This window comes from Boleophthalmus pectinirostris, unplaced genomic scaffold (genome assembly GCF_026225935.1).
Source record: "Boleophthalmus pectinirostris isolate CB_2022bp ecotype Guang Dong unplaced genomic scaffold, ASM2622593v1 HiC_scaffold_6, whole genome shotgun sequence".
NCBI classification, from domain to species: Eukaryota; Metazoa; Chordata; class Actinopteri; order Gobiiformes; family Gobiidae; genus Boleophthalmus; species Boleophthalmus pectinirostris.
Window position 1 is genome coordinate 21,996,327 of NW_026571447.1, and position 26,875 is coordinate 22,023,201.

A 26,875-nucleotide genomic window follows, 5' to 3' on the forward strand; every position below is an offset into this window, starting at 1 on the left:
TAACAAGGACTAGTGGAGATAAATAGAATTTTATTTTATATTCACATTGTATTGTTTGCATTTTCGAAACTGTTTTGTTTATGAAATGTGTGGATTGGATTGAAGCTAAATCAATCCTAAACCAGGACAATGGCGAGACATGCCAATTTTATATAACTAAATAACTCTGAAGTAAGAAGAAGTTTCTCTGTGAGTTCTTCAAATATCTGCTCTTTCTGTCAGTGCAAAGAGTGGATTGATGGTGGATGGATGATGGAAGTAACAGGCGGAAAATAGAAAAGTAGGTAGTTGGAATCAATGACTTCATACGAATACTTTGGCAGTTGTTCTCAAACGCTTATTTTCGCTCCATTGTAAGCCTTAACAACCAGGACAGCTTATGCTTTGGTATGCAAAAATAAACGCTGATTGGTTTAGTTCTGTGTCTTCTCAAAGCGGATGAAAATGCACAAAGGATGTCAGGATGATTCCGCACAAGGCTCTCAAATACAATGTTTTGTGTCATTCTTAATATACACACGTTGTACTGTATGTAACAAGCCTCAGTCCCAGGTCTTCTCAGGATCCAGTAGACCGTATCTCTCTCTGTACACACAATGGAAGATCACATTATTTTCAAGGATGTGCACACAGCGATATCATCAAGAATGTTTAATTGGAAATATTCATGCTCTCAGTATTTAAAATAATCCCCAGTTCATTATCATAAGCTCTGTGTAGTTGTCCCATTGCTCTGTAGTCAAGATAAGATTTTGTGATCCCGTAGCTGATCCCTCATGCTGTGTCATTAGTCAGAGGTGGCTTAATCAATTTAAAGGTCAAAGTCTAGACACACATCATCATTCCACTGTCTTCACATATGTCAGTTATATATTGGACTGATAAATCGTGGTTGATTTAGTGTTGATAATCTTCCATTATTTCAAAATACTGATTTGGTTTGAGTTTTTTCTACGTGTTAAGGGTATATAGGTTATCTGAAAATGCCATTACAATAAATTAGGACTGGGCGATATAAATCAAATTTGTTCCCCCACATTGATCAATCTCAATTTTAGTTTAGATTCCTTTTCAGAAACTAAATAAAAATGGCTTTCACTAATGATGGACATAAACAGGACAGACTTTTAATGAGTACCATTCAACACAGAAATAATCCAGTTTCTTCAACTAAAATAGACATGACTGAATCTCGATCTCAATTAAAATTTAAAAACTGGGTAAACTGTTCTTACTCCCCACTGAAAAATGCTGCTGCTCACTTTTTTTCCCCTCAACAGACGAACTTGTTTCCATGCAATAATAAAAAGAAACCACAGAACTGCTGTAGTTTTTATTGGTCCATATACTGTGATTAGTGGGATTCAGTTAAATTTTCATTATTCACAACACGTGTTACAATGTCACAATGCAGTAGCCATAATTCATAATTCATAACTCATAATTAACAGCTTTGAAGGATTATTATAAGACTTTCTGGTGCAAAACATATTATTTAAATGTACTCTTGACTCCAGAATGTAATACTTTTATAGTGTCAGTATTTAGACAATAAAGCATTAATATTGGACCTCTTTTTACCATTTTTGTTTCTTTCTCTTGCAGTGCTGTTTGGACAGTTTGTGTTTTTCCAGACCTTGACAACTGATGTGGTGGAGATCTATGATGGCTCCTCCACAGACTCTGCCCTTCTATCCTCTATCTACGGATCTCACTCAGGTAAAAGCTTTACTGCGTAACCTTCAGCTTTAATGCCAAAAGCAGTGGGTATTTTTAGACTGGGGCAGAGATACAGACTTTTAAGGATACTATGAGATGGTAATGAATGTATACAAAGATAGGATGCCTTTAGTGCAACACAATACACCTAACATTCAATAGTGTCCCTGGAGTCAGAACCTTACATTAACATTTTCTCTTTTTTCTCATCCACAGGCGAGACATTACCTTTAAGTTCAGGAAATAAAATAACACTAAAATTTTCTGCAAATGGAAGTGAAACTGCAAAAGGATTTCATTTTGTCTACCAAGGTAAGTTTGGGAAATATGACCACTAAATGAATGTGTTGTTTATTAACTGTTCACACTGAAAGTAAAAAAAAACAAAACTCCATTCTGCCCTTCATTTTTTAGCGAATTAGTTAATTCATTACGCAGTGAAGATAAAAGCTAAAACTGAGGTTGAAGTAGGGGTGGTTGATAATAATTCAAATTAATATCTCAGTATATTTGGTTAGTAGGAATTCTGACTAATCCAATCTGACAATATTTTTACAATCTTTAGAAATACTAAATACCAAAATGTCCTGGCTGAGGTTCAAGTATCACACAAAAAGTGAAAGACAGGAACATAGGCATTTCACCTGATATATTTCTCCAAAGAATACAAGTTTCTGTTTTTATTATATTCAGATCTCCCTCACTGCCCGTGAATCTAACCAGCTACCTTGCCTCTAAGATGCGCAATAGCCCATACAAAATAAAGAAATTTTGTACACAGAACAGACACAGCCTTTGGAGGAATAATAACTAATGAAAGTAACTATGAAAGTCTATGGCACACTGGAGGATAGTTCTTAGAGTTGTGTTATTTTTATCATTTGACTTCAGCAGAGATGGTTAGGGCATAAATCTGTTTTGGCCAGGCAGTTGGACCTCTATTAAATGAACCAGTTTCCTTTTCTCATAGTAGTCTTTGTACCTCTGCTCTTTATCTCTCCTCACACACTCTTCTTCTCCTCTCCCCCTGCAGCTGTCCCCAGGACCAGTTCCACACAGTGCAGCTCGGTGCCCGAACCGCGGTTTGGGAAGCGGATCGGGAACGACTTTGGCACGGGCATGGCGGTGCTCTTTGAGTGTAATCCAGGCTACACGCTGCATGGAGCCACTGCCATCAGGTGTGAGGCCGTGCCCAATGCTCTGGCCCAGTGGAATGGCACAGTGCCCACGTGTGTTGGTGAGCCTCCTCCAGCCACACCACTCTAACACACACACGCACTAACAAGAAGGAGCAGGTGCATCCGTTGCCTGTTTATTCTGCCTCTTTCAGAAGCTTCACTAATGTCTGTCTTTTGTGTTTTGTCTTTGTATGTAGATTTATGCATTTCACTTCATTTTGCCCCTTGAATGAGTAATACAGGAAACAGTCTTAGAATGATGAAGCAGGTGCACATTATATTAGCATAGAAGTGTGTTTACTATATGCAGGTACTTATAGTGTGTTGCTTATAATTTTACAGAAAATGAAAAAAAAAAAAAAAAAAAAGAACATAAATGATAACTGTGATTGCAAAGTTTTTCCCACGCTTGCATAAACTATAAATGTATCAGCAAGAGAATGGGGCATAAAACCAATAGCAGTTCTCCTGTAGGTAAAATGGCTACATGATGAGCTACAGGGGATAGGCATTGTTAGGTTAAGTAAGCCTATGTTCTCTGCATTTGACTCATCCTTCAATACTGCTAAAGCAACCAGTCAGGAGCAATGGGTGCCACAGTGCCATGACTGGACCCATCCCCAGATCTTGACCTGCTTGGTCAGGACTACTATAGGAAAAACATGGACTGAAGAGTCATTATTATGATAATTATACTTATTATACTACTATAATGTTACGACAAAGACGCAATTCAAAGTAGCTCATAGCAGATTGTAAGTACCAAATTGCTTTTCATACATTTGCACAGAACCTTATAAACAATCTACAGCGTATGATGTGGCACTAAAAATTACCCTACTTTTTTCAGACCATTACATGCTCCATCTGCCACCTGAATTTTTACGTGTTTTTCATCTGCTCTACTTTCTGAGATACACTGGTTTTCCTACAAAGCCTCTCCGGACCACCTCACCTCCCTCTGTTTATGTTGTAGCACACCAAACCACAACAGATCCCACCTAGTTAAAAAAAAAAAAGCCCCTGAATCATTTATATGTGTGCCATCTGCTCACAGAATCATCTCATCATTTTACATGGTTTTTGGCAACCATATGTACATTGAATATGCATGAATATTTATGAAAAATCCACACTTTACATTTTAATGCATGGCTGCGTTTACATGGTGCAGTAATTCCAGGGGGTGAACAAGTGTCACACAGAGTCCCATATAGCAAAGGTAGATCAAGAAGAGGATATAGGAAACATCTATGTACAGCCACAAAGTCATATTTAGTCATAACGAAGCTATTGTCCTCAAATGAGACATTATTATGCAAACTCGACTTTTATGAGCTTTTAATCATGTTTAAATGGTTTTCCCTCATCATTAGCTTACTCACAGTTGTCTTCTTATTGATTCATGCATGTTTGAGTAATGAGTTTTTTCCTTATTGAAATAAATAAATAATAAATAAATAAAAATACCCCACTTGCTTTGGTAAAATTCCTCTATGAGGGGTGGGGCCTCTTAGTTCTGCCGTTTGAATCAATTTATTTTATTAAGACATTTTATATTAATGTTGCTGTTTACCATGAACAAAATTTAAAAACATGAAACATGATCTACGCATATAGGAAGTACAAGAAAAGCACAATATGCGTAATATGTGGGAAAAGTAAACATTTTAGTTCAAGATTAGCCTGAAGTTACTGTGAAAACTACAATGCTTGTGGTTTTTTTGGGGGTTTTTTTTTTTTTTGGTCTATGGAAATTTTTCTATAAAAATGACCAAAAGAAACCAAGAGCAGTAGTGAACAAGTGGCTTGTGATTTATAAAAGTATATGCTATTTATTAGTATGCGTGACTAGATTGCCTACACTGTTATTCAAAGGTCATAAACTTAGTGTCACATCGACTCCCACCTGTCTAACTCGAGAAGATAAAGGAGTACAGGAGCTGCAAGAAAAGATCTATGGGAAGCCAGGACCCATGCCAAACAACAAATTCAGGGTTCATGTGAGTTTACTGCCAAGTGTTGAGGGAATAGAAGTGGCACGCGCACTCCCATTTTAAACACAGTGATTCTTATCTGGAGATTCAATCTGGCTGCAGCATCTCTCTCTCCCAGAGGCTGTGTGCAGTGCTCCAGAATAATGGATATATATAGTTTTATGGCACTTTCCACAAAAACACTATGCTCAATTACCCAAGTCTTGTTTACAGGGGTTGTCGCCATTACACACTGCTTACGTCTGAAATACCTGCACATAGTTGTTTTGTATGATTGGCAAAGACAAATGAATTAAATCGTTAGTACTGAACATCGTATTGTGATTTAATTAGTGTAGGCTGAATGGTTGCATAATGTTTAGAATAACTGTGCAGCACTTTCCGTACAAATAGTTTGCCCGGACGGATGCTTGCATAATTTACTTCTTGACTGGATATGAATTGGAGTGTGCATTGTTTATCTTTTTCATGAAGTAACAATATTTCTTGTGTAATTGCTGAAGTAATTTTAAATTGTCTGAAATAATCTTCTAAATGGGTAGGCTTATGAAGCAGCAGTGGTTCAACTGGTTAAACTATTCACATCAAAGTACTGCCGCTTACAATGTTAGTGAATGTAGTGAGGTTTAGTTAGATAAAACTGTTCAACACCTGCAACGACAATTGTATATGTATTTGTTTTGCACTTTCTAAGGTCTTCATAGTCTTTGTTTATAGCTGGTGGTCATGGGACAGGCTGTTAGACATAATTTTGCATAAAGGGCATACAGACAACAAGGTATTACTTAATGATCTGTGTGTTTAGTAATGTGGGCAAATTATAGCTCTGTTTAACTTTGAATTTTATTGGATGAAGGTTGAGAAACTCTTGAGATACTACCTCTACAAATGACTTCTACTGCCATTAGTCCTAACTTCCTTCATTCCTTTTTTACTACAGCGTAAAACATAATCAGCAATATTAACATACCTTACTGAAATATATAAGGCAGCATTTATTAAATAACAAAGATTTAGTAGTTGTCTGGACTTGGTTTTCTAAGTAGAATATACTTCACGTGTTACTGAGTTTGCTTGGAGGGCTTCGCGGACAAGCATTTGCTCAGGGAAATGTACCTATTCTGGATGATGCATGTGTGGTGTGATATACAGTAGATTCTCACTGAGAAAACCCACACAGTTGGCACTCACATTTTCCGAGGTGACGACAAGTAAACAGTGTCGCGCTGAGCTTGTTTTGAAACAGAGGATTTTTGTTTGGATATAGTCTTGCTTTGCCCAATTAAAGAGTGTGTGTCTGTGTGTGGGAGTGCACTGAGGCCATGTCCACCATCTCCTCCGACCAACAGAGCTGATCCCGGGTCAGACGCCTTGTGGGGGTGGCTCCTTACGGGTCAGTTATACGTACATCATTTATTTTGTCACTATAAACAAAGCAAATCGAAAGGTTATAGTTTATAAAGGGCATTTAAAACTTCCTAGCCTACACAATGCCTCAATTTCAACTGAATACTTTCTCACTCAAATTATGTTTGAATCTTTTTTTGTTTTATTTTGTCTCATCTCTTTTACCTGTATTGCAAATTTGCAGTTCCTTTCCTGTGTCTGTCTCCAACATGTTCAACATAAGCAGTCACTCATTACTCCCATTGCAAACCCTAATATCTCAAGCTCTGCTATCTCCAGCTCTGCCTCCTGTTTTTCAGTCAGCATTATCTGCTAAATCTCTTCTGTTTGATGGCATAGTTGCTGAGGATCTAGCACTCATGCCTCACATCAAGAAGGTTCTGGGTTTGATTTCCAGATCGCCTAGGTGTTTCTGTGCATGGTTTTCTCTGACCCCTTTGGTTTCCCCATCAACCCAAAACATGCACAATAGATCAGATCCTCCACTTACATAGTCCTGACCAAGCCCAAGATCTGGAGATGGATCATCGAGCACAGCGCGCCCAATGCTCTTGACAGGTTGCCCTAATGGAATTGAAGAATGGGTCAAATACAGAGAATAAATTTCCCTACAGGGACAATAAAGCATAACTTAAACTTTTCATCTACTCACATAAAACAGCTTTTTCTTATTTGTTGAACATACTTTTAATACTAGTTACGTCATTTGTGTTTTATGATACCCAAGTTATTAAAACATAATTAAAAGTTGTTTTGAACCTCCAGCTCATAATATGGTCCAAAATTGGATCTAATAAAGTGTCTAGTTCCTTCACTTCTCTGCCCACGGTGCTCTGACATATGAGCTTGCTGCAGATTGAGATAGGTGAGAGGCATTCATGCTTTTATGAGTGTCATGATTTCTAATCTTACTCTTCCAATTACATTAACTGATGGCTCAGGGCACTCAAAGGCCCTGTTAAATTATAACAAAATGGTGCATCACTTTTTTTGCCCGTTGCCAAGATGGTGGCATCTTGTCGATGTGAATTAAAGGCTGTGAAGGGGTAGCTGTATAAGTTATACAAATAATAACAAGTTGCAGATGTATCTTATTAATTTTAAGTCCTGCTTTAAATTTTATAGTTCCATGTGGTGGTGTTTTGACTGGTCGCAGAGGTACCATCCTCTCTCCAGGATATCCAGAGCCCTACGCAAACTATCTCAACTGTGCCTGGAAAATCACAGTCCCAGAAGGAGCCGGTATTCAAGTAAGTCTATTGGCAGCTACATGTTGATGAATTTACAGTACATTATAGTTCTTATGATGTCAAAGTGGCTCTATTTACCTGAGTGTTCTCTGTATTTTGCCCTTAAAGATTCAAGTTGTGACCTTTGCTACTGAGCACAACTGGGACTCCTTGGACTTTTTCGATGGGGTCGATGGCAATGCTCCAAGGCTCGGCAGCTACTCAGGTAAAAGTGAGACAAGAGAATCTTGCCTGACAGCCCCCGACTGAGTTTCAATCAAACGTCACAAGGTTTCAGCCATAGACAGATGTGGTGATGGAGCTGATGACATTTGGCGTGTCCTTTGAGAACAACATCTAAAATCAGTTAAGAGAAGTCGAGCAAGAGACAAACCTCTGCTTTCTATCTGCAGTATAAATCTTCATAATCTAGGCCCTGTTTCAGACTGCAACTTTACAAGTGTCAGGGCGCCCCGGGGGTCCTGCTAATCAAATAGGCACTCTTGCTGCAGACTTTCCAGTGCAAACAGGCCGTCCCATAACTTAAGGTGGCTAGTCGCTGTAAAGAGGAGCCAGTTTAGCATAATGACTTCCATTTGGAACAATCAGTTTTATGAGGTGAGGTGTCACATTAACCAAGTGCTGAATATCTCACTCTGGAAAATGAGAAATGTGTGCAAGTCAAGCAGCACAACATGCAGTGAGATTGTGACATTTAAAATAATTAATTTATTTTGCTGGTGGTATCCCAGCAACTGTTGAACTTTGTTTGGTACAACCTGAACAGTGGTAATATGATTACAATTACAATATTACTAATCTCCATTTAACCTACGCATAAAGCCTTTTTAAACTAACGCTGCTGTTGTGCACTATTGATAACAAGTGTGGCATTACTTTTAGAAGAAACTTGCTAATTTACCTCATTAGTCATTACTGCCCTGGAAAATTAACTCATGAAGTTATTACATTACCATGAATTATTTATAACTCATATTGCAACTATTGACAATCTTTTGCAACGCTGAAGGCTCCTTTTAATAACTGTACAGGAGGAGGGGTAGGGGCAGCCGATGTGTTGTGTGTCTGAAGGAAAGACTGATGTCTCTTTATTTAGTCTGTGAGACTTTGGGAGCGCACACAGCACCTCTCCACTAAAACTCTTACGCTAAGTTGGAAAAGTTTAAAAATAACTAGTATATGATAACTTGGAGAAACAAAATTAACAAGTTAAGTTACTTTTTATTAAAAAGTAATAGTAAGTATGCCTTACTAACTAATGTGTTACCCCCAACAGAGCTGACAACATCACTGAATTATTAAAAGATTACTAATAAAATAACAATAAACCCTTAAAACAAACATTTAAAACTCAAAGTCAGCTTTTTCTTTTCTTAAATATAAATATTCAGACTTGATATTCTCAATGGCCTCAGACATCCAAACGTTTTTTTGACATTATTCATTATTCAGATCCATCTTCTCTGAGTTTTGACTATGCCCTTTCAAGCTAATTTCCTGTGTATATTATTTATTAAAGGTACAACCATTCCCCAACTGCTGAACAGCACCTCCAACAACCTGTACCTGACCTTCCAGTCGGACATCAGCGTGTCTGCCGCGGGCTTCCACCTGGAGTACACAGGTATGAGGGGAGACGGCCTGTCAGCTCGTCTCTGTCACTCGCCTCTGTGTGTGTGTCTGTGTGTGTCTCCTGTTGGCTCCCAGCTGCCCACACTAAAGCACAGGGACAGCTGCTCAGGGTGCCGCACGCACACACACACACATAGAGACAAATAAGTTTGCTGAGTGGAAAAGTATTGACAAGTTCTGTGCTATTTGGTCTAATGTGAATTAGACCAATATTAGACCAAATAGTTGCTTTGGTGCTTGGGGGATCATCTGATCATACTTTTCCTTTAAAAATATAAATACAGTGAACATTTTATTTAGTGCTGTCATGCGATTAAAAAAATTGAGAGATTAATTAATTATGATCTGTAATTAATTAATCTAATTAATCTCATTATAATCTCACCTAAAAATTGCTGAGAAAAGCTTCAATTTGAGGTATTTTCATTTAAATTCATTATTACATTATTGTGGCAGATCAAAAGACTGATATAGATTTAAAAAAGTGACTTTATAAAGTCATTTATTGTTTAACAAATCTCTCCAAATTGTCTGTTGAGCCCAAGTCTCCATGAATAAGAAACTGTTTGCTGTAAAGTAGCAAAGACTAGAAAATCTGAACATAATAACTTTTGTCTACTTAAAGACAATAAAAAGTCCAGTCTTTCCTTAACCATATTAAAAATATTATTGATAGAGAAATGCTTTATATATATGAGATCACTGGTTTTAGTCCTGGTTTTAGTCCAGGTTTAGACCTGCTTTAGTCCTACTTTAGTCCTAGTTTAGTCCTGGAATGGATTAATCCTGGTTTTAGTCCTGGTGTTAGTTCTGGTTTAGTCCTGGTTTAGACCTGGTTTAGACCTGGTTTTAGTTCTGGTTTTAGTTCTGGTTTAGACCTGGTTTAGACCTGGTTTAGTCCTGGTTTAGTCCTGGTTTAGTCCTGGACAGGATTAGTCCTGGTTTTAGTCTTGGTGTTAGTTCTGGTTTAGAGGCGCACAGGAGGAAGCGTGGTTTACGCCAGCGTACGCGAGAAAACACGATCCACACGCGGCTCACGGGAGCACGTCGGTGTCCGCGCAGTGTCTACGGAAGGAAACGTGGTCTGCGCGTTCTCAGGTTAATGACGATGATGAAGGTGTGTGTGTGTGTTTGTGTGTGTTTGTGTGCGTGTCTCCTCATGTGGCAGGTCACTATAGGACAGTAGTGCAGACATCATGAGTCTATGCAGGTTGTTTTCACCAGTGACATTTAAGTTGTAGGCGATATTATATTTGTTATTTCTTTTATATTTCACGTTGGGAGAATAATTTCCAAGACACGAATGTGTTTTTACCTGTGCAATGCTGCCTCTGTTCTACTGGCTCTTCGACCTCGTCCATTGTGCCTGACGCCGCCAACGTTAAAATGACGTTTACATCGCTCTTACTGCGCGCGTTTTGTGTGGGTTTCCGGCAATGAGTGGAATTACCGAAATAAAAAAATGTATAAATGTGTTTTTTGTGTGTGTGTTGTTGTTCCAACAACACATAAAAACAGGTTTCATAATAAAGCAACTCGCATACAGAAACAGTAAAGTTAGAGATTAAAAATGAGATTAACGCGATTAAAAAACATAACGCTAAATATGACTGTAATTAATTAATCGCAATTAACGCGATAATTTGACACCCCTAATTTTATTACAATGTCTCAATTTTTTAACTATTATTTTCAAAAGTGAAATCTTACAGTGAATTATGTCTTTCCCGTTGAAACAATATTATATTATATTTTGATTTGCACTATTGATAACAACCAAGGACTATGGATATGTCTGAAACCCATAAATGTATATGCAGTGGTATTTTGTATCAACTCTGCAGTATAACCATAAATAATATAATATTATTGAACTTGCATCATGTACAAAAGATACTCCACCTAAAATCAAATAGTGTGTACGTACCTGTGCCTTTGTGTATATATATATATATATATATATATATATAAAACTTGAATACAAACCAGAGGAGACTTATGCCATGCTGCCGTGTATCAGTCTGCTGTCAGCTCCGTTAGTGCATGTGCGTCCCGTCAGTTTTGAACAAGCCTTCACAGCCGTAACCGTCGCAGTTGGAGCCCCATTTCCCAAAGCACCTCTGTCTTTTCTCTCCCAATGGCTCTATCAGTGCATGTGTCTGGGCCTTTTCTTCTCTCTAAACCCTCCCCCACCGTCTTCACCGACTGCTGAGAATCACTCCAGTGCTGTCTCACTGCGCGCTCCTGGTTTGGCTGTGTGAAGTGCGCGCCTAAATGTTCTTCACCTTGCATATTTTCTGTTGACACTTTTATATACAATACATGCATTCACTTTACTTGAAATGCATACTTCGAATACACATCAGCAGTAATCTCCGACACCTGGTATTTTATTCCTGCCAATGGCTTGTGTCGACTCTATACATCTATTGAAGCTTCTGCAGATACATTTGAGGACAATGTTAAGAGCAGGCTCCAGGGACAGTCACACAGCTTTCCATCTGTTTCCTTTAAGTGACTGCCGTCCTTTGAGACCAGTCTAGTAGTCTAGTCTGTCTCTTCCACCAATACAGATTATGACTAAATGTGTTTCACTGACAATCCGTATAGATCTTGAAGTGAGGTGCATCCAAACTTCACTATATAGTCTTAACACACTTTTCATTAGTAATGCCTTCATATTTATGTACTATAACTTTAAATAAATGTATATTAATTATAAAGACTGCATCTGTACACATAATATAATATAAATACACAAATGAGTGTCCTCATTCAACTTGTAAACAGGCTACACACAAACAATATACTGTACTTATGCAAATAGCTGTATGCCTCCCTGCACATAAGACATATGACTCTTCTGCTGTGAAGTGAAAAACATATTTGAGCGTGATTTTCTTGCCCCTGTCATTTCTATTCTTGATTATATGTTAGAACTCAGACATGGGGTTTGCAGATGTAATTTTATGGAAATGCCTTTTAGCAGCATGCCTCTGGTCCTTCCTGGGTAAACTGTTTCATATCTCAGAACTTTCCTATGAAATGAGTGGCCCCCTAACCAGCCTCTACTTGTACTATTTACTCCAGCTCACTACAGAGGCCACAATCTTACCCATACACAGATTTGCAGGGGCCAGCGTGGCTAAGATTTAATTGGCCTGAATGATGTAATAGCCATGTTGCCCTGTTGAAAATACCAACTCTGTTTGATAAGGACGGGCACACTTCCAAAATGGCTGGCCCGTAGGAAGCTGTGGGTGTTCACCTTTTCACAGTGGGATGAAAAGAGTTCCTGCCAAAATGTGTATCCTGACAGTTAGACTGCTACCCCTCTAGATCTCAAAGGGAATCTGAGCCATCTGTTAGCCAGCAATCACACTTACCCTGAGCGAAGTACAAAATGTAGTCAAATTACTATGTAGTGGTATTTCTAATTAACAACAATACTTTAACTTTTTTCTTTTAAACTTGCCATTTAAAAATGATATCAAGTTACCATAGACTGTAATTGTAATATATTTGGCTCCACACAATTTAATGTTATATAAAACAACTTTGAGCATTTGTAGTTTTACCCACATACTCCTGGTGTGAATATGTGCGCCCCCTTCCTTATGGTCACTATTTCATCCCACACAAATATTTAGCATTTGTTTAATATTGAAACAACTTTTGACAATTTTGAATGCACCAAAACTTGATTTAATTATGTGTCTATTTGGGTGTAGCAGTGAAATCAATTCTTCACTGCTTTTATGAATTATGGATTATGTGGGCCTAAAATTTGGATTTCATAGTAATATTCAAATAAGTATGCAAATTTTGTGTATTCATCAAGAATTCATAATAATTTTAATAAGTTTGAAAAGTCTCAAAATGTAGAAAACAATAAGTATAATTATTCGGCATAGAGAATATGCATTGTTCACATAATGAATATCTCATACTCTAACGTGACACTTTAAGCCTTACATTTAGTTCCAATTCCAATCCTGTTCCAATCAAGGGGATGGCGTTATGCAATAAATCTATATGAACTTAGCCATATCCTTGCTCACATTTAATTACATATGTTTTTCCAAGGTTCAGTGTAAACAACAATCATTTACTAACTAACTAGTGTAACCTGAAGTCCATTATATGCTAAGCCATGGATCACAATACCTTTAAGTCACTTCGCATGAGGCTGCACTTCTAAAATGTTCCGCTGTAAACACTCTGTTCCAATAGAGCTCACCGCTTCTGTCAAGTAACACTTGAGGGATGGTTTTGTAATTTCACACTGATTGCTTTAGATCACTGTCGGAAAGATTTGGAGATTAAAGCCACAAGTAGAAAAGGGCTTTGTGACTTGGCCCACTTTCTTAATTTTATGATGGAGACAGACAAAATCAAAAGACTCTTAATATGCCATCTAATTATGGAATTACAGGCACAAATGAATGAAAGTGTAATTACCTGTACAATTATTTTCATTAAATTCAGATGTTACAAGATTCATATATTTTACAAGAGGGAAATGAACACTTAGGCATTGAGGGTGGGTAGAACAGGAGAACAGGAGATTAATGACTGTCTGCACTTGTGTGTTGTGACTCTTTCCTAAGCAATAGGTTTAGATTCGTGCCCAGAGCCGCTGCCTCCTAGTAACGGACAGAGGATTGGGGATCGCTACACTGTGGGTGACATGGTGTCCTTCCAGTGCAGTCAAGGCTATAGCATACAGGTAAAACAATCACATATACATCACTGAAATACTGTTAGAAGTTAGTGGTCGAATTTATTGTGTCTACATAAGCAGTGTTTTTTTGTTGCATTAGTTTTTTTGTTTTGTTTAGTTTTTTTTCTCTGTGGTGGAAAGTAGACTTTTGTGTACTTCATTTAGAATCTATATGTTTATTAAAAGTGCACTGTGTAACTTTTCCGGTGAAGGATACCGTACCATACTCTATGGCGAGGTTATTGCTTGCAGTGTTCCCTAATATGGCATTAAACGTGTTTATTCAGTGTTTATTTAATTACGACTGGTTTGTGGCTCAGAAAACATGGATTTTAAAATTGAGTGAGTTTGCAGATCTCAACAGATCTGAAATGTAATTTTCAGGTGGGACTGGCTTTTATCCATGATGATAAATAAATTTAATGCCATACTGTGGAACATACTCAGAAAGGCAATAACATTTCCAAGGAAATAAGCTGATAGCATACCCTCCATCTCAAAATTTCCTTCATGCACCTTTAAAAAAAAATCCTTTTTTGTTCCATTATTGAGACTTGTTGCTGTCATCACATCACAAAATGAGCCATTATATGTCATTAACTTCTATTATATTGTATAGTTTCCACACATAATATGCTGTTTATGATCAATTGTGAACTGAATATGCATTCACGAGTTTTCCAAATGATTGTGTTTATAATTTGCTTTCCATCCTCACAACTATTGAAATATTATTATGATTGAGGCTCTTTAGAAACTGTGTCCTCAGCATCCCCCATGCAGCCACACTCTAATCTGCACAGAATTCAGCATCTTGATTTACAAGTCTAATGCTGTAAGTTTGTGTGTATGTGTGTGTGTGTGTGTGTGTGTGTGTGTGTGTGTGTGTGTGTGTGTGTGTGTGTGTGTGTGTGTGTGTGTGTGTGTGTGTGTGTGTGTGTGTGTGTGTGTGAACGCATTTGTGTCAGCTACAAATCAGCTTAAACGTATTTCTATTTTCTGTAAGTGTATCTGTGGCTTTGGGAGCACCGTCCAAGGCCATGGGCGATGGATTTGTTGACAGTGGCCTCTATAATCCCATACAGATTCTATTTTATTTTTCAAGAATTCACTTCCTTTTACACTGTCAGGGCTGACTATACCAAACTTCTACACATCTTAAGGCTTATAGAGAGAACATCAGATATATACTAGAGACCATTGTAGATCCTCTCTGGATTAATCCTTGTCTTAGATTAGCTGTTGAAAATGTAATGCAGTACAGGAAAGTGGGTAGTAATAGTAGACATAGTATATCATTGACAGAAATGCGTAATAGTAAGCTTTAGCAATTATTGCAAAATATTGACTACTATTAAAATTAGTTTTAGTTGTATTATTATTTTATTATTATTTCCTTTGACATTTGCATTTGTTTTTCCAAGTCAGAATATTACACAAAGTTTTATTTTCAATGGTAGACGCTAGTACTACATGTCCGTAGTAGTCATTTCTGATTCTGGTCAGAGAAACAGCAGATACATTCATTAAAGTGGAAACAGGGTTAGTTGCAATTGTGGTAATAGTTAGAGTTGCAGAGTTTGTAGTTACTTAAGCCTTGAGAAAATTTACACTCAGTAATGCATTACATCTTGGATCCACCTCACTGCTTTTATCCAAAAAAAAAAGCATGTGTTTTGCTCAAGTATATTAGAAGATTTTTTTTACCCTTAATTGTAGTCTTGTAAAGATAAAGATAAATTGTCAGTATTGGTTGCAACCTTGATATAAATATTTCATATGTAACTTTTTGGCAGGCATCTAACAACAGCAAACTCTGTGTATTTGTTTTGTTTTGTTCTCTGAGGCAGCGATGCAACCCTGACTAGTCAGATCACAGGTGGTGCTCTCTGGCTACCAGCGAGAGGCCCCTGTCTCACTCTAAATTCCATCAAATATTTAAACAGAGAACCTTAAGAAGAGGATTTTGTGAAATTCCCCAATATGAACCCTAACTAAGTCCAAAGATCCACAAAGCTAACATTAAAGCTGCCTCTCCCACCTGTTGTTTTGATCTCTCCATGTCACTGCTTTAATATTGTCCAGAGCCAGAGTTTAATGCCTTTGTTTTTCTCACCAGGGGAATGCGTACATCACTTGTATGCCTGGCCCAGTGAGACGGTGGAACTACCCGGTGCCTCTCTGTTTAGGTAAAGTATGGCCTTATTTAACTTGTTGTTTACAGTCAATACAGTTTCCATTTTAGATCCATGTTTCTGAAACTATATTTAACAATCCTAATGTTTAAATCATTTTGTTTTAAACTTGTAACTTTTCTTATGGAGAGCCTGCCACCTGCTTGTCTTTTATGTTATTGCTTTGCCCAGAATCACAGTAGATTTATCTACTGCCAAGGAGACAAGCAGGCAATGCCACCATGGAAAAGATGTGAATTTAAGAAATGAAAAATAATGAGGCAGATAAGACAAGCATGTGATGAATCCTACACCAGAAAAGTAACATATTTATATTGTATTTATTTGGTTTAATTAGGGTCAGTGTACATTAATCAACATTTCTGTAAATGTACCAGAATTAGCCAGAGAGGCTATTTTCCATCTGTAGTCCCTGGACAAATGGTAAACATGGTCACCCTAAAAACACAATAAGAATGATATAAAAAGTGCAATAGTTCATAATTTAATTAAAGGCAGTGAGAATACAACAGACACTAACAACCAATTTAAAGATATTCATCTTTAAAGGTTCTATATTACACGAAATAGTTTCTTGTGAGCTCTAAGCCATGTCATCATGCTGTTACCTCATCAAAAACATACATGGGGTTGCGTTTTGTTTCATTTACACATGTTTGAGTAATCCTTTATTATTAGTCTGCCTCCAAAGCTCAAAATGTTCTGTTCCACCTTGTGATGTCATGAAGCCATAGTCTTCAAGTTAACAGTTACCTTTTACCTTTAGTTCAGTAAAGACTGGCAATTCCAGGTCTGAAATTATCCAAATTATTCTAGTGAAGGTGTATGGCACAGGTGTCAAACATAAGGCCCGGGGGTCGGATGCGGCCCTCCAAGACCTTTAATCTGGCCCTCGGCTGATTTTCTACTAAAATATTTTAATTATAGTTTCTATTAAAATATTGGTAATTTTCTGTGGTGCTTAGCATAGTGGCCGCCTCCCACCAGAACAGCATAATTGAAGATTTGCCTCTTTCTTAATGCTCTTAAAGGACGATTGTTTGGACCTCATCAGCAAAAAGAAAAGTGGACACCAAGTGCAGGATTTTCCAAGAAAAATTTACTTATTCCTATTTGCATACAAGTTCATGTTAAAACATTTAAGAAAAATTGCATTTTTCTTAAAGTTTCAGGTTGTTCATAATATTATAATGTTTTGTAAAAGAAAGAGTTCATCAATTAAAAAAGATTTCTGTAATAGATTTGTGTTTCTCTGCACAAATATTTGAACTTATTGTTATTTTTGGGGTATATATGACATGAGTTTTCTGATCCGGCCCCTTTGGGATCAAAGTAGGTTGAGTTTGACACCCCTGGTGTATGGAGTTTAAATACAGGGTGGAGCACATCCTGTATTACCACATGGCATCACAAGATACATCAGTGTTTTCTGTGTGAGAGAAAAACTCAGCCTAAATATGCAGAGTTTGTGTGTTAAACATGTGTGAATGAAACAAAACACAACCCCAGGTATGTTTTTGATGAGGAAATAACATAAAACAGATGTTTTTGTTTATATGTAGTTTCAGTTTTTTGAAGGTGCTACAGAATGTTTTATAACCATCGATGTGAACAATAACTTGCAGTATTATTGTCATCCTCCATTCGTTCTTCTTTCATTGATATTTTGTGCAATAACAATGTCACAGCCACACAGCCACACACACAGATCAATGCTCTCACGTAGGGTCTGTTATTGTATTAAGAAAGCTGAATTTCAATGGTAAGTAAAGAAGCAGGGGGATGGTGGACTTTAAAAGCTTTGCGGCCCCGGATTATAAATTTTCTTCTTTCCCCGTCAATCAATATGGCTTTCTACCATTTCGGGGTATTGTCTGATTCCTCATAGCACCCGATGAGCCCCTAGCTTTAGCCGAGACATTATGTGATTTTGATTGCCATAGTGATGCATTACTGAGATTACCAAAGCAGCCGTCCACTTTGTCTTTATAATACCTCGCCTCGCTGTTGCCCCCAATTACATGTGTGCACAAATTCACACATATCCAGGCTAGACATGCATTTTGCTCCAATGAAAGCTTGCACGCTCTCATCATGTAAATGCAAAGTCCCCGTTGGTTTCACAGTTCACTGCCGGCATAAATCCCAGCTTTAGTGTTGACAAGTGCGTTTCCTGGACTTCCACTTTGCTCATTTGCAGTACATGCACTCACGCGGCCGCCCTGCTCTCTATGTTGCCTTAATAGCTGATAAAGTCACTTCAAAGTATTTGCATGCTCCTGTACAAACACCATAACATCCACATAAGTATCTGTCCACTCCGCTCCTCTTAAAATGTTACGCACGATTCAAGAGGTTAGGGCACTATCCCACTGGCAGCTAAATTAAATCATTGAAAAGCTGTTGTGGCTGTGGGTGGGTCTGTACCTTTTCAGCAGTCAACACTTCTTAACGTTAGAGCGATACACTGCAGGTAGATAGGAAAAATATAAATGTGAAGCTTTATCTGTTGTTTACCCACAAAACTTTAAGAAAAAGTAAAGTAAAATTATAAGTTTTCAGTCTTGTAATGTTGTCATATTTACAGTCATATGTATTAGAATAGCCACACATTTGATGATATATAACTCTTAAACTTAATAGAGTTTAAATTTCTTGCATCATCTTGTTGATTTATTAAAAAGTAGATGTGAAGGGGATTTTGAATACTTTATTCTTTATATCCCTGTATTGGAGAAAAATGCCTTTTGAGAAAATGGCCTTTGAAGTTGCAGTTACAGTAGTTACGTTGATTAAATTAAGTAATAAAACATCTTTATGTGCTGACTGGGCAATGTTGTTGTTTCCAGGGAAAAGCTTATATATTGAGAGAGCAAAATGACCCACAAAAGCTAGTTTGCCTTTTTTGCTTCTCTTGTCCCTTAAGAGCATAACTAAATCATGAAAACTGGTGCTTCTAGTTTCACAATGGTCCTTATGATGATTGTAGGTGTGCTTTGTTTTAGGTTTGCGCTAAAATATAATCAAGAAAGTGATTTAAGGTAGAGTCTCCCTACTCTACCTAAGATACGTGAATGTTTTTGAGACAGTTCCACTGAGGAAAAGATAAGCGGCAGAGCTGAAGGTAGCTGAACTGAAAATGGAAAATCGATATTGAGATGACTTAGATATGTCCAGAGGATGGATAATGAATACAGTTTGACAATAAAAGATGCCAAGGTTCGAACTGCCAGGACAGGAGACTTGATGATGACAAAGGAGATTTATGATTGTAATAAATACACTATGAAGTTGGTTGGTGAGAGAAAAGGAAATGCAGAGGATCGTGTCAGATTTTATTATGGAGGCACTGTGTGAAAGAGAACATTCAAAAAGACAAAAGGTGCCCGTCAATGTAGAGAGGATGTGTTTTTCAGGGTAAACCAGCTACTACTAGGTAATCAATCTAACACTGGGTAAAGCACTGTCTAATGTAATGTATCAATGTCAATTTAAAAGCCCATGTAGCACAACTCCCAAATCAATCTTAAAATCAATGACCAAAATCAACATCCAGTGCATGAACTTAACTTCTACAGTATCTTCTACAGTTTTGCCTTTCTCCTTGCAAAATAGTAACAACATGAGAAGAAAATTCAGTGCAAGTGCTTTCTAATTGCTTTGAACAAATGGTTTATTTTTCATGGTGGTGGTTTTTCAGATTCTGCAATGTGATGATTTTATTCTAGCAGATGGTTGACAATTGATTACATGTATTTTCATAAGACTTATCTAAGAATGTGTAAACCCTGATCATGTAGTGAGTAGATCCTACAGCTTGCTATTTACAACATACATTTCAGTTTTAACAATATTAATTTTAGCTCCCCCCCATTTGTATTAAAATGGGATGTTGTGATGTAGAGCCCGGCCGATATATCGGTTGGCCGATATTATCGGCGGATATGGGCAACTTTAGGCTGATAGGGGCCGATATTTCACGTGGGCATGTTATACCTCGTTATAAAGCTTAGACTCTCTACATTCTGTTCATTTAATCCAATTTACAGACAGATAAATGTCCTAATATGTGGCCCCACATCAGTATTTATCTACGGAGTCATTTGTCTGTGTGTCCGTACTGTCCCTGAACACACCACAGAGTCGCGTCACTCACGTGTGTTTGTTTACACCTGCAGACACAGATCCAAACACTGAGATTATATTCTTTTTACGGACAATCGGTTTGAGTCTGGATTAAAAGGACATTTATTAGTGCAGATTTGTGATGTGAGGAGGAGCCTGTATTGATTATTGTATTGGTGAGTGTTGGAAATATGTCGACTCTGAAGCTAGTTTTTGTCATTTGTTATGGTTTAGCTGCTGTAGCTCCCGCACATAAACAGACTGTTTTCTATTGGTCTGTTCTAAAGTGACTATATTGGCCATATATTTGCTACTGGACCTGCACTGATATGTAAATGAGCTGTGAACAGACGTGTGAATTATGACATTTGCGCATATAATTAATTACCGCGGCGCGCACGTATTTACGGCTAAAGGCTAATAGCGCTACTTTCTTTACTAGTTATGGGTCCGTCGCGAACGAAATGACTCTTAGAACCGGCTCTTTGAAGGGAACGACGGGAGACTGATCCTTATTGGGAGCCGTGTTTTCTCTTTCTCTCACTTTTCTCTTCACCCCGCGTGCAGACTCGTGGTAGTTTGACAGCGGCTGAAAACGAAACTTTGAGAAATTTGCGTGTACGTAGGATTAAAAAAAATAAAAAAAACGAGCATATTTGACTGTAGTTTAGCATAAAATAAATAAGTCCCGGTTTAGTCCTTCAGTCCTAGACGTGCTTTAGTCCTTCTTGCAACAAAACAATCCGAAGAGCCACTTGGGAGCCAAAAGAACCAGCAGCTTTTAGTGAGTCGAGCCAAAAGTGCCGGTTCTCTAAAAAGAACTGGAATACCCATCACTAGTGTCTAGAATGTAATGCAAAAATGCCATTAAGTCAACCTACTGTCTGTAAATATGATGTAAAGAGGCAGAATAACAATAAATGTTGCCTAAATAAACCCAATTTAAAATCCACCAGAGCCAAACCTAAGTTTTTTAAACAATTCAACATTTACAGTGAATTTTTACATCACTAAATATATCGGCGATTATATCGGCTATCGGCAGCTCCAACTCCCATTATATCGGTTTCATATCGGCCACAGCAAAATCCATATCGGTCGGGCTCTATTGTGATGTCCTCTGAAACCTAGAAGTACCATGAGCTGTGATTTGAAAGAACATAAAAGCTAAATAATATATTTCATTGCTATATTTTTTGTGTGTTGCTTGAAAATCACATGGCAAATATGTTTATCAAGAGCAATTCACACAATAGGTGTTAAACCAGCTTGCATGCTGTGGTCCACACTAACACCACCGCAATCACCTGCTGAGTAAAAACCCTCTTAAACCACTTTATTCTTCGCCCACAGACAGACCCTTTTCAGTCTTCATATATAAATACTGTATATAAACACATAACCATGCTGTGAGCCATAGGGGTCCTCAATTGCACATACCAGAACAATGACTGTTTATGCTAAAAGCTGCAAATGTACACAGGTGCGCACTCTGTACTGTATGTGTGATAGTTTGTGTTGTCTCTGTATGTATGTTAGAACAAGTGACATTTCTTATTGGCTGGTTTCCTACAGCTCAATGCGGGGGCTCCATGACAGACTTCAGTGGTGTTATCCTCAGCCCTGGCTTTCCTGGGAATTACCAGAGCAGCCTGGACTGTAGCTGGAGAGTTCAGCTCCCTATTGGCTTTGGTATGTCTTCCTTTCCCATAATTGTTCTATATATAAAGTATAAAGCGGGCATAGGTCTTGAAGGGGAGTAGATGTTCAAAATACACATAATTGGAACAAATCTCAAGTAGGTGCATGGACTTTTGTCAAGGCACCGGTTAGGTTTCAAATTCCATTTCACCAAAAACACAATAGAAGACAATCTTCTAAAATTTATCATTCCTTCTTCTAGTAAGTGAAGTGTTTGGGAAACTGTCAAAATTGTTTAAAAGCACTACCAGCATGTCAAAGCACTCCTATCTGATCTTTTTTTTGAATTGTCACTGGCTTTTCCTGACCTCTCTTTAACAGTGCAAGATGTTAAAGGAGATGTTATATTTTTTGTAGTATTTAGTATTAGATTATAGCATATATAGATCATTATTTTATTCTTGCTCAGTGTAAACCTCAAAATTGATCAAAATTACTTAATAACATAAATAAGCCCATTAAGTTTATGTTCAAACCATAGACTGTATATATAAATGGACACAGCGAACGCACTAGCAGCCACGTTCCAAATAGGAATTGCGCCAGGAAGCTCTTCCAGCTCCTTCTGAATGTACTTTTTAAACTAAATAAATGTAGAAGTGGGTGGGCATAGGAGGTATGTGAAAACAATTTAGAGCACTCAGGTTTTAAATGCAGGACAATACTCAAACATTTATACAGGATTACTAAAACATTTATGAATCATTTAAATACAATTCTGAGTGAGTTAATTATGAGGGAACAATTCTGTAACATGATTAAAGTATCATTAAAGAAACTTAAAAGTAATAGCATTGTACCACTTTTATGAAACATACTCTGATGTAATGCATACATAGACTTGATATATCCCCCCTCTCTCTTGCTTTGACACTTGGTAGGGATCCATCTGCAGTTCCTGAACTTCTCCACAGAGCCGGTCCATGATTACCTGGAGGTGCGCAGCGGGAGCTTGGAGATGGGGACAGTGATGGATCGCTTCAGTGGCTCCGTCGTACCCAACTCTCTGTTTAGCACCACCCACGAAACCACTCTGTTCTTCCACAGTGACTATTCGCAGAACAAGCCTGGCTTCCACATCCTATACCAAGGTAAGCAAAGTCATACATTATCAAGAGTCTGGACAATTCAAATGCAGTTTACTTACTTTTTTACTTTACTTGGGATATTAAAGTGCACCATGGAGCTTTTCTGATTGAGGGTATGTCTTGCTTGTTGTTGAGATGTTGTTGCTTTGCCTAGAATGTTCCTGTGGATGGCATTAAACCTTTCTAATATAAAATGAGATAAGAGAACCTCATTTTATTTGTCTCACAATGAAAAATTACAGTGTTGCAATACAGAGAGGATTATGTACAGTGCAGCTTTTTGACTTTTGCACAGTTTTGCACAGGTGTGGTTCACATTATGTTACAGTGCACATGAACACTAAAAGTGGAGCATGTACAGGGCTGTTCATTGTACAGTCTGGAAGCAGAAGAGGTCCTGCACAACATCTTCTTCATGCAGTGAAGGTGGATCAGTCACTGAAGCTGTTCTCCAGAGCAGACAGGGTGTCCTGCAGGGGGCAAAACTCATGGTCCAGCACAGATATGAGTTTAGCCAGGATCTCCTTGTGCCCTGTCTGCTGCGCTGGAGACTAGCAGGTGACATAACCAGGGTAAATTACTGGTCAGATGTGTTGGAGAGTTATTTTCATAGTGCACTTTAACATAACTATAAGAGAAATGTTATTACCCTGATATTTAAAGTACAGATTTAGAGGACTTTTTCCATCACTGAAAAATATAAAATAAATACATGCTTTGTGTATCAATCAAAGTTAAATATGAAAGTTTTATTCTTTGATTTCAGCATACGAGTTGCAGAGATGCCCAGACCCTCGTCCCTTTCGTAATGGCCTGGTGATTGGTCAAGAGTACAGTGTGGGAATGACCATTTCCTTTGAGTGCCTGCCTGGATACACTCTGATTGGAGAGCCTTCTCTTACATGTCTGCATGGAGTCAGCCGCAACTGGAACCACCCCATACCTCGCTGTGAAGGTCAGTTACATGTACAAGCTCTAAGGCATTATCCCAAACAGCCATAACAATATGATCAATGACTAGTGAAGTGAACAACACAAATCGAGACCATACATAGCTGCAGTTTTAGCAGGAATATTTTGTTCTCAATGTCTCAAGTTCTCAAAGTGTTATCAGCAGACAGAAAGGATTTACACAAGCCTGCCAAGTATCTATCCCAAGTGGTTCAAGCTAAAGTAATCTGTGGATATTGGTGAAGAATTTAATGCTGGTTGTCACAGGAATGTGCCAGAATACACAGAATATCTACCTGATATGATCACTAATATGAGGGACTGGTTTGACTAATCAGTGACTATTATATACCAAAGACTTAAGTCCACTAAGCTGTCCCCAAAAGCCTGATAATACCTTAATCACTAACTTAGATCTGTAAAGCCTTTTGAACATGTCAGAAAATCATATGTTCAATAGTTTGTTAATAAATAATATATCTTTATTTCAGAGCACTGAAGCATATGACTCACCATGAGCAACTTCACTTTATAAGATTGCAAAGTACTTGTTATGATGATCTATGGGGCATTTGTTAGTTTGCATTACAGGGCTGATTATGTCTGTCTTAATAAATTTAAGTGCTCCATCTAGTTGTTTCTTAGGTACAATTAATCATTACATCATTACATAAGTTAGACAAGGACATTTTGTTTTAGACTGTGAGGAGGTACAGAATGTCCTCCTTTAATTTAGGTGCATTTTTTAGGTTTGGCACTGGGTTCACAGTCAGTTTGAATACATTTTAAACTTGAATTATTGTAAAGTTTTAACACCATTCAGTGTCATCTTATTGACAGCTTTCCCTGTGGTGATCCCTGGCAGGTGTATTCTCTCTCTTACCATCTCTGTGAAAACCCAATAACATACAGTTATGGCTTTGTTTCATCACTGTTTGTGGTAGTAACAGCCATAACAGTAACTTTATAGCAGGAGGTAAATCAGACAGGCTTTTCAATATTCTGTCTCTAGTTCCCTAAAGTTCCTCCTTTTTTCCTACAGCTCTATGTGGTGGAAATATAACATCCATGAATGGGACAATTTACTCCCCGGGACACCCTGCTGAGTACCCCCACTTCCAGGACTGCATGTGGACGGTCCGGGTGCCTCCTGGGTATGGCATCTACATCAACTTCTCTGTAATCAACACAGAGCCCATCTATGACTACATCATGGTGTGGTAAGTTTTCTATACTGTTGACTTCTGTTGATCTGAGTCTTAGTCTTAATACATACTGATTTTATTGACAGTAATGTTAAATTGTCCTTGAATAATAAAATATAGCATATAACCAAAAAAGGTTATATGTTATATTTTGTGGTATTGGCCTTTGCAATTCACCTGACAAAACTTGCTTAAGTAAACTAATTAAACAGAAAACGCTATTAATTGCGGATTTAGCTCAGTGACATTGGTTGGTAGTGATTAATAATATAGAAAGTGAAGATTATCGGGACATTTTATTTCTTGTGTAGCCTCGTGCTTACTTAGATTCTAATTGGATCACTAATAATTATGTATGTTTTTTCTGGTTAAAGTTAGACACAGGTAAATTCTATAATTGTATTTTAATTACTCTTTATTGAAGTGTAGAGGTGGGCAATATTAAATATTATCAACATTTTCTTGGACCCAGGTTACAATTTCAGATTTACTGTCTGTAGGAGGTAAATAAAATCATCTACTTCTTCTGAATGTTCACACTGGTTAAGCCAACCTGTCTCACACTCAGAGCAAAATGAAGGTTGACCAAATTTGTGTTTGTGCATAAAGATGCAAAGAATAAATCTGTGAATCACAATTTCACCAAAAATAGCATATCATTTCAGGAATCTAATCACAATTTGATTTTTATTGCTTTATACCATACCAGCTCTAACTAGGTGTATAGTTTTCCATTAAAAACAACATAGAAAGTCTTACTCTAAGATAATTATGCAGAGGTAATGTAATTCATGTGAAGTTTTATGTTGGGAGCTGTCTGTCTTTGGGTGTGCCCTGCCTTCTTCTGCCTCTCCGAGCTCTTTGTACAGGAGCGAGCCTCAGGCACTTGTCCTCCTGAGTGCTGGAGAAGGAAAAGCCTTGCAGCATGTTGGTCTACTGTAGTCTGAGCAGAGGCAGCTACCGGCATAACTGTTTTTAAATGAAATAGTGCATCAACAATCTGTCCTCTGAAGGCAACAGTTCCCTCCCAACTGTCATCTACCATTTTGTTTGATCACATGGGGATGAAAATGTCTTTTCTACTGTATAGTATGTTCAAAATACAGGAAGCGCTGAGCATCTAAATACATCATTACCTTTGAAGAAAAACATCATGAAAGAAAAATAAGGCAGCCTGTAAAACAGTTTGTTTTTTATGTAATCAAATTTTTTTATTTATTTGTTTAAAAAAACCTTGAAGTTTTTTGTCTATAAGCAAGTCCACAGTCCACATTGATTGATAGTTTGTTTCTCAGTGGGCTAAACAAAACAAAAGCTAATGTAATTTATACTCAAGAATAAATCTTTAAATCAATTATGAATACCACCTGAGGGCACCACTATGAACCTCCCATGTAAATTTCCCATTTCCCTTAGTCAAATATGAAGAGTTTATAAGCACAGCCAGCTATGTGGTAACAAATGTCCATGACACAATCATTATCTGCCAAAAAACACATTTCTTAACTAAATGTTTTGATAAGGAAAAATGGAAAAATTATCTCTATTGGTTTATGTGTCTTATGCTCATTAGTTACCACATACTGTATCTGATTACTGCCCAGCAAGCATTCTAACTCTGTTTTAATGAAGTATTTCCTAAAAGTCCATGAAAAATATTCTGGGTATATTATTTCACTTATGTTTTGGTAGCACCAGCTCCAT

At 37.6% G+C, this 26,875-nt stretch overlaps 1 protein-coding gene across 1 annotated transcript in view; it reads left to right on the plus strand.

Moving 5' to 3' along the window:
* The window catches only part of LOC110171456 (CUB and sushi domain-containing protein 3-like), a 188,561-nt gene that overhangs the window by 106,138 nt on the left and 55,548 nt on the right, over positions 1–26,875 (plus strand). The window contains exons 33-44 of the mRNA XM_020937169.2: positions 1,606–1,719; positions 1,936–2,031; positions 2,753–2,956; positions 7,427–7,551; positions 7,660–7,756; positions 9,071–9,175; positions 13,794–13,912; positions 16,026–16,095; positions 21,802–21,918; positions 22,809–23,018; positions 23,782–23,970; positions 25,009–25,186. Of these exons, the coding sequence (XP_020792828.1) occupies positions 1,606–1,719; positions 1,936–2,031; positions 2,753–2,956; positions 7,427–7,551; positions 7,660–7,756; positions 9,071–9,175; positions 13,794–13,912; positions 16,026–16,095; positions 21,802–21,918; positions 22,809–23,018; positions 23,782–23,970; positions 25,009–25,186 (1,624 nt within the window). The remainder of the gene's footprint in view (positions 1–1,605; positions 1,720–1,935; positions 2,032–2,752; positions 2,957–7,426; positions 7,552–7,659; positions 7,757–9,070; positions 9,176–13,793; positions 13,913–16,025; positions 16,096–21,801; positions 21,919–22,808; positions 23,019–23,781; positions 23,971–25,008; positions 25,187–26,875) is intronic.